Source organism: Clupea harengus, chromosome 24 (genome assembly GCF_900700415.2).
Source record: "Clupea harengus chromosome 24, Ch_v2.0.2, whole genome shotgun sequence".
NCBI lineage: Eukaryota > Metazoa > Chordata > Actinopteri > Clupeiformes > Clupeidae > Clupea > Clupea harengus.
In genome coordinates this window covers 7,858,501-7,867,158 of record NC_045175.1, presented here as the reverse complement: position 1 = coordinate 7,867,158, position 8,658 = coordinate 7,858,501, and the positions used below count along the sequence as shown (strand labels likewise).

The 8,658-nt window shown below is 45.1% G+C and overlaps 1 protein-coding gene across 2 annotated transcripts in view; it reads right to left on the bottom strand.

Annotated features, from left to right (window-relative positions):
* Positions 1–576: 576 nt before the first annotated feature.
* The window catches only part of sipa1l2 (signal-induced proliferation-associated 1 like 2), a 126,678-nt gene continuing 118,596 nt past the window's right edge, over positions 577–8,658 (bottom strand). For both annotated transcript variants that reach the window (XM_031562606.2, XM_031562607.2), the window contains 3 exons: positions 3,848–3,971; positions 2,970–3,051; positions 577–2,559 (listed from right to left, as the gene is read on the bottom strand). In XM_031562606.2, coding sequence (XP_031418466.1) covers positions 2,413–2,559; positions 2,970–3,051; positions 3,848–3,971 — 353 coding nt within the window. In that variant the 3' untranslated portion in view covers positions 577–2,412. The remainder of the gene's footprint in view (positions 2,560–2,969; positions 3,052–3,847; positions 3,972–8,658) is intronic.

The window sequence follows — 8,658 nt, the reverse complement described above, 5'->3', positions numbered from 1 at the left end:
CTGGAAATTTGAACGGACAACAGCAACAGCTCCTGGGATTCTACAATCCAGGATTTAGGGACACCGACTACTAATCTCCTCCACACCTACGACTATTCACTCCACGTTTAGTTCGTTTTTACAGCTTCTGGTTTACCAGAATATCCAAATGTCCAAAAGTCACATTCACTAAAAGAAAGTATTCTGCTTGCTTCTGCCTGTCTCTGCTCTTCCTCCTATTCCTCCTGACCCACCCACCCCCTTTTCTATTGCTCTATCCAGTCGGACTCAGGCAGATGGGCCCCCCCTTTGAGAGCTGGGTTCCGCTCAAGGTTTCTTCCTGTTAAAACAGTTTTCCCTCGCGACAATTTCAATTGTTATTGGCGCAACAAATACATTTAATTTAATTGAATTGAACGTCAATAACTAACACTCACTGGGAAAACCCATTTTTTTCGACTTCTAATTTGCCAGGGTATTAAAAGGTCTAAAAGTTAGTTTATTCATGAAAAGAAAGTATTTCTTCTCCCTCTCATAGTGGACTCTTTATAGATGTTTGCATCCCAGCATCTTCCCAACACAGTAGTACATACACTCTTCACATCAGTGATTTTATTCCACATCCTAAATTTATTTTAAAAACAAAAAACAAAACAACAAAATAACCCTTTGTTGTCCCATCTCAAACAAAACCAAAACATTTGCCAAGACCTTTAAAAAAAAAAGAAAAAAAGAAAGAAATCTCAATGTCTAGCAGCATCCAAAAAAACATCAGAAGTACCCAGTAATCAGTTATAATTTTTCATATATATATATTTCTCTCATGGGGTCAGGTTCTATACACATTACAGCCGATGCTGGACAGTTAATATCTTACTTTAGTGCGGAAAAAAAACAAAACAATCATGTAAATCCGAGAGGGGGGGTTAAAAAAGCTTAGAGTAAGAGTGCTTAGTAAAAGACACTTGACTATTCTTTTCTCTGAGGTACTTTACACAGAAACTAACACATTTTGGCATGGGACTGAGGAGACTTATGCATCGCGCCTCGTCATACTCTGGGTACACCACATAAGAACAGGTTTTCCTTGAGGAGAGAGAGAGAGAAGGGGGGATAAAACTAAAAACTGACACTCTGTAGTCGGCTAAAACTGTACGCATCATAGATAGGGTATGTGGTAGGGAAAGGAGAAAGAAAGAGGGGATAGAGAGAGAGGGGGAGAAAGAGAGGGGAAGGGGGGGAAGAAAGGAGTGAGAAGGAGATGGGGAAAGAATGAGTGGCGGGAGGAGAGAGAGAGAACAATCCAAACCACTATCCATCCACGTAACCATTGACTAGTTCAGGCACACATCGTTGGGGCTTTCGCTTTTCTTATCTTCTGCAAAATAAATATATCAGAATACAACTGCATCTTTGACAACATCACAGTCAGTGCTAGTAATCATATAGAACAGTTTTGAGACTACACACTCACCATACTTATTGCTGCTAGGACTCGGAAATCACAAATTATTTCTTACTGTACAAAACTAATTACAGAGAGAGAGAGAGAGAGAGAGAGAGAGAGAGAGAGAGAGAGAGAGAGAGAGAGAGAGAGAGAGAGAGAGAGAGAGAGAGTTCACATACACAAGGAAAGCATCTCAGAAATACAAAGGTAAGGACCTGGCTATCTCGTAACTTAACCATCACAAAGGAAGAAAGGACTAAACAAATCCAGGGTTCAAATGATTCGTAGTATTTTCATCAAGGAGGCCACAGGTTTAAATGCTTGCGTGACTATGACTATGTCTTCAGTTACATTCATTTTCATGTTGTTGTTCTTTTTCTTCCTCTTCCTCCTCCTTGTCTCCACTTTTGTATACATCGTGCCTGGCAGTGCAAGCAGTAACTGTCCCAGTAAAAAGCACGGTCTTTCCAGCGTAGCCGTTGTTCAATCCCTTTAGCGTCCATTTTCTCCTCCTCCTCCATCTTCATCCTCATTTTTTCTGCCTCGCCAAGTCCGCAACGATGACTCAGCGCTAGTGTGTTCACATTAGCATCCAAACACTGTGGGGTTTAGAGGGGAGAGGGTGGGGTGGACATGCTAACTTAGCATTAGCCTCCACTGTATCAACAGTCCAGATACAGTAGCACAGCTGTTTCCTTTAGAGCTAAAGGTGAAAGTGGGTGGGGGGCTGTGGGTGGGTGGGTGGATAGCGTGGTGTTGGGTAATGTAGTTTTGTGTTATGCGTTTTGTTTGTGGTTTATGGTTGTCATTGTGCTGTAATTGAGTGTACCCCCCCCCCCCCCCGCTCAGGGGTTCTTGTCCGTGGAGTTGAGGAACCACGAGGAGGTGGAGGTTCTGTGTGAGTGGCATGGTGCTGGTGTTGTGTAGTGTTCTTGTGTGTTTGTGTGTTTATTTGTTGTGTGTTCTTTGTCATTTGTGCTGTTTTATCAGGGGGTCTTGTCCATGGAGTTGAGGAACCACTCGGTGAAGCGGCGCAGCTGGGCGGCAGACGTCTGGCTCTCCTCGTGGAGGCGCATGTTGTCCTGCCTCAGGTGCTGCACCTGCTCCTGCAGCATGGCCTTGTCCTGCTGCTCCTGCAGGAGACGCACACAATACACACACAAAATGGCAGCGTTAGAACCCAGAGCACTTTTAACAGACAGTGGTTACATTCTAGAATTTTATGAGCAATCTGTGCCTTCCATCTTCTTTATTTGCCTACTGGCATGACAGACCCCGTAAGAGCAACATTTACCAAGTGTCTGTGTGTGTCTAAATCAGTTTGCCTACGATAGATTATCTCGGCCTTCTCACTGTGTGTGTGTGTGTGTGTGTGTTTGTTTGCTTGTTTGTTTTGTGTGAGTGTGTTGCTCCTTATTTGCATCAAATTCTGAAGCTGAAATTGGTGGGCGAGTGTAGATACATCTTTTCTGCTTCATTCAACCCATCGGTGGAGTTCAGTGGTACGGTGAGTCACGCTGGGGTGCCTTTGCTGAAGTCTTACCTTTCTGAGGTCGTTCTGCAGCTGCCTGAGGATCACCTCCAGCTGATTGACCTTGCCAGTGAGTAAGGTGGGGGAACCATCCCTGAGGGAGAGAGGAAGAGAGGGAGTCATACACTGAAGTATCTAGTCAGCATTTCTGTTTCAAATCTTACAACCAATGCAACATAAAACTATGAACCTTACAGACACCATGTTATTTCCCCCTTTCCCCACTGGGCTTTGGACACACTGCAGTGGCGCATTCATGCCAATAAAGACGTATATGATTAAATACTATATATATATATATATATATATATATATATATTATATATAATTATAAAATATATATATTATATAGACGTATATGATTATATACTATATATATATATATATATTATATATAATTATAAAATATATACTGTATATTTTATAGACGTATAAGATTTATTTGGTCTATGATTTGAGACAGAGAGATAGACAGTGTGAGAGCGGAGGGAGAGAGTGGGATGAGGCAAGACAGCCAGAACTCCACACACATCACGGCCACTGCACACACCGGGGCCCTCGCCGAATCAAACTAGGTTAGCGTCACCAGCACAGCCTTGGCATCGCCATGCTTGACGCGCCACAAACATGACAAGCTGAATCACGCACAAGTTCGGCTTAAGTGTTTGCAAGGCATCAGAACCCTCCAGAGGCTCCCCAAGAATGAACTCCAGAGGGTTAAAGAAAAGAAAAGGAAAGAAAAAATTGGCCCCCTCGAAAAAATAAAGGGGATAAGGGTTAAAAATAAGACATGGGATTGGGCTTTAGTGTCTTCACGTTATGAACCCCCAGAAGGGACCCGCTGTGGGGTCCCCTTTACCCTGCTCCGCCCCCCTCGTCCCTGGGCTTACCCCGTCTCCAGTGCCGGGCCTCCTCTGGTGTGCGGTCCGTGGCTCAGCTCGGAGGAGGACATCTCCAGTGCCTGTTTGGCCTGCTCGGCCTCGCCCAGTGAGCTCAGAGAGGGCGCGCTCTGGTCTGGAAACAGCAGACATGCTTGTTAGCATACATGAGCAGCACAGGGTATTTGACATCAACATCAGGGTTAAGAGTATGGAGACCATCATAGAACATCAGAGGATGCTTCACATGAGCATCTGGCTAAAGGCTTGTAGACCATATAGCATTAGAAGATGGTACACGTTAGCATCTGGCTAAAGGCTTGTAGACCATATAGCATTAGAAGATGGTACACGTTAGCATCTGGCTAAAGGCTTGTAGACCATATAGCATTAGAAGATAGTTCACGTTAGCATCTGGCTAAAGGTTTATAGACTATATAGCATTAGGAGATGGTTCACGTTAGCATCTGGCTAAAGTAAAGACCTGCAGACTGTATAGGCCTGCATCAGCAGCTCAGGATGAATCAAGTTAGCATTGCGCTAAAGACACACACACTATGCAGCATCAGCAGTGAAGAATACATCATGTACATCGTGTCAAGCTAAAGACTGTTTTTTTTTTTATTTATTTTTTTTAAAGAAGAGGGTTATGTTCTTTAACGTGAGGGAACGAGATTGTTTTTGGTGCACTCTGCAAACGCATCAGGGAGGATAATGGAGTCGCAGCTTTAAATGTTCGAGGCTTCAGTGTTGCATTATACATGTTGAAAGGAGGGTGACAGCAGGGTTAAAAAGGCTCCACTTTGCCACTCCTACGAAAAACGAAGCTGTGAATGTATTTTTAAAAACATCAAGCCGGAGGAGAGCGGGGTTGTTTTAGCACACTCTTCTGTTAAAGCAGAGCAGAGCGCAAGAATAGTTACGCTCACACGGCGGTATAGTTATGCTCACACGCCGCTGCGAGACCGAAGGCCTGCGCTGAACACATCCATGTAAGTGACAGAGGAGGTGGACGGCAGAACCTCTCTGCCACCGATCAGTGGGGTCAGAACACTACCATCACCAATAGCAACTGATGTCTGAACAGAGTTCTAATGAGTGAAGTGAGTGTCAGCTAGTGGTCGACGATAAAGCGAATTCTTCTCAAACAGGAGTTAATGTGTCGCTAAGTTGAAGGCTAGTTCAGATGAGCGTAGGCCGAAGGCCAGCACAGTCTCTGCCACTGATCAGTGTTGTTAGAGTTTGCTTTATCGTTGACCACTAGCTGTCACTCACTTCACTCTAGTTTGTTCAGACTTCAGTTCAGACAGGAGTTAATGTGGTGCTAAGTTGAAGGCTAGTTCAAATGAACGTAACAGTTGGTAGTAGGTTAGATGTTTCTGTTTCTGTTTCCACAGGATCAAGTCACCTAGATATAATCTTTTTTCACACGGACGTTTGGCCTCGTTGTCTAGACCCAGGTCTGAAATGATGAAAATCACAGACGACGGAAAGATAAGCGGAGGGAAATAGAACACAGAGATAAATCAGCTTTACCCTGTGAAGGGATGATGATGTCACACTGGTTCACCAACAACACACACGGGAGACGACACACCAAAGGAGCACACACACGCAGACACGCGCACACACATAGTAATAGAACCCATCACCTTATCTGGGTTGACACTCTCTTTCTTTCTCCCTCTATCTCCCTCCATCCCTCCCTCCCTCCCTCCATCCATCCCTCCCTCCCTCCCTCCCTCCCTCCCTTTATCCATCCCTCCCTCCCTCCCTCCCTCCATCCCTCCATCCCTCCCTTGTTAAGGGCAGTGGGGATCACACATCCACTTAATGTTAATAATGGGAATGGTGTTCACAGGCTGGTGTTCACACCATCTTATCAAACACCACGACCACAAAGAGGTGATAATCTACATACACACTCACCCTCATTCAGCCACAAATCCCCTTACACACACACACACACACACACACACACCCCTAACAAGGAGACATCAGACCAACACAAATGCATTACCTTCCAACAAGAGAGCGTACGACAGCTCTGAAGGCCAGAAAGACACAAGAAAGGAAAAGTAAAAAGAACAGAAGCAAGGTAAAGGAGAGGATATCTTAAGACTCTATGGCATTAGAATACTCTATATCTTATTACTCTATAAAGGTATTAGAATACTGTATATCTTAATACTCTATAAGATATTAGAATACTGTATATCTTAATACTCAATAGGGCATTAGAAACAGCACAGAGCTGGCGGATGATGTATGAGATATATGTGCCTTGGTTAGGGAAGTGTCCCCCAAACACCACATAAATATATTTGAGAATTTTGGGGAAGACTTAAATATTTTTTGAAGATGTTTTGGATCTTTCTACTAATCCCATTATGTCTCGTGGGGCTAGCTCCTGACGGCTAATAGCATAGCTAATACACACACACAAGCATATGGAGCTAATAACCCCAGAGGCTATAGGATTTATACGGAGGGCTTACATAACAAGCTTAGGGACTGTGACTCAGTGCTGCCGCGCATCCCAGGGGATATAAGCATCAGCTGAATGACTAAGCGGAGATATGAAAATCCTGTTAGCACTGGGACTATAGCTCCCTCAGGAACACATAGACAATTACAAGCAGATGCATGCATGCTCATTGTACGGCAAGCTCCTTGGGACAAATCAGGTCTTAATCAGGAACAGATGTAAATGCATGAATATTTCACACAGCGCAGAAGTGATATGCCAAGACGGCTTCGCATATGGAGCCGATGACGGTATGGATCGTGTCACACGTTCTGCGTTCTGCGGCGTAGCATTGTGTTGTGATGGCGGCACAAGATGTGACAACACCCTCCCCTAACACTTCGGGGTCTTGTGTCATTAGCACGTTCCTAGCATCGTATCATCGAAATAGAAATCTCAGAGGAAATTAGCATCTTGCTAAACAGAAGCTCTGGAATGGCGAGAACAGAGAGGAGGGGAGGGAGAGTGGTGTGTGTGTGTGTGTGCGGGGATCGCGTCCGACTCGCACACACTCATCACAATCTGGTTGTTACGAGAGGGAGCTGTCAACAGCAGGTTCTCTCTCGAAAATACCGGCTCTGACCTTGGTTGACCTCGGGGGCGCGTTTATTTCGTGGGTTTGGAGCATGTGTGTCGTCCTTCGGTGTGGAAACAAACACACAGCGGTGTGCCGAAGCCAGACGAGAAGCGAAGAGTGGCACATCGCGAGCGGAGGAGGAGGAGTGGAGGAGGAGAGAGAGACACGACAGGGGCCCTGCTCTCTCTGATTGATTGACTGCATAAGTGCAGAGTCACTCTGTCAAACACGCGCACACAGAAACACACACACACACACACACCGTTTTGCTGACTTCCCTCCAGCCTCAGTTAGCAAATTGGATCTTATTTGTTGCTGCACTTGTGATAAAGAAGAAGAAAAACAAGCCTACAGGCACTCACTTTGCCAGGCTCCATTTGCAATGAATAGAGAAAGAGAGAGGGAGTGAAAGAGAGAGGGAGTGAAAGAGAATAATGTGTCTGGGAAAGAGATTAGGTTGTATGTGACAGAGATAGTGGCAAGGGAGTGACACTAAGTGGTGATTCGGAGCGTTAAGTAGCAGCGATGGAGAGAGAGAGAGAGAGAGGGAGAAAGATGTAAGGAAGATGGGGAGAGAGAGAGACACGTAAAGAGGAGAGATGGAAAGAGAGATAGAGTGAGAGAGAGATGTGAAAGATGGAGAGAGAGTGAGAGAGATGTAAGGAAGAAAGATGGAAAGAGAGAGAGATACCTAAGGAAGAAAGATGGAGAGAGAGAGAGAGAGAGAGAGAGAGTACGTGTAAGTGAAAATGAGGCGAAATAAAGACATTATGTGAGTGACAGACGGCAAGAGAGAAAGGCCAAAAAAGTCGAGCAAGAGCGGTGAAAAGGTGACAGGGCGGTTATAATTGCTCTTAACCAAAGAGGGCCGAGGCCTAAGATGTTTAATTACAGCCGGTGCAGGCCCCAGCTCAGCCTTCCTCCCTTAAGTGGTTTCGTGCCGGGCCTCAGTCTGCGATAATGGCTTCATTTCGCTCCTGTGCTGAAAATACACTCAGCATCATACTAATTAACACCTAACAGAAGAACGGATCCCGGCACCACAACAACAGGAAGACAAAGGGGAGGGGAGGGAGGGAAGGGAGAGAAAGAAAGAGAAAGGAAAGGGAGGAGAGCAGGAAGGGGATGGGGTTGGAATCCTCAGGTGACGTAAGAAAGCTGGGAAAATGCTGACCGGCATCGTCGTCAAAGTGTTCGGATATAACTCAAGTCCACGTTGAATGTATGTAATTTGGTGCGGCGGTATAACCTCAGTTCTGTGTACACTCAAACGTTGTCCTTTTTTTCTGTTCGAATGAGGCAGAGATCAAACTTGCGCTCTGGTGGTGCAACTAGGTGCAGTATAGAAGACTAACTAAATCAAGGTGCAGTATCGAAGACTAACTAAATCAAGGTACAGTATCGAAGACTAACTAAATCAAGATGCTGATTCCCGACTAAATAAGGCCCACTTCTGGCATTATCCAGGCCACTCCTCAAATGTGAACCAACGTTGGTCCTTGTGTAATGAAGCAGATGTAGTCTTTGACTAAGAACATTCGCTTTCCTGAACAGACGGTCATGCAACCGTACACCAGCGAATGAGAACGAACGCAAATGGGATCCATCTTTCGTTTTTTTTTTTTCAAAACGCGCAGCCTAAGTGGTCACGCTCTGTGACTTTTGCACACATGAATGGCAGGCAAAACCGCAGCAGATGAGGCTGAGTAAGTCTCAACA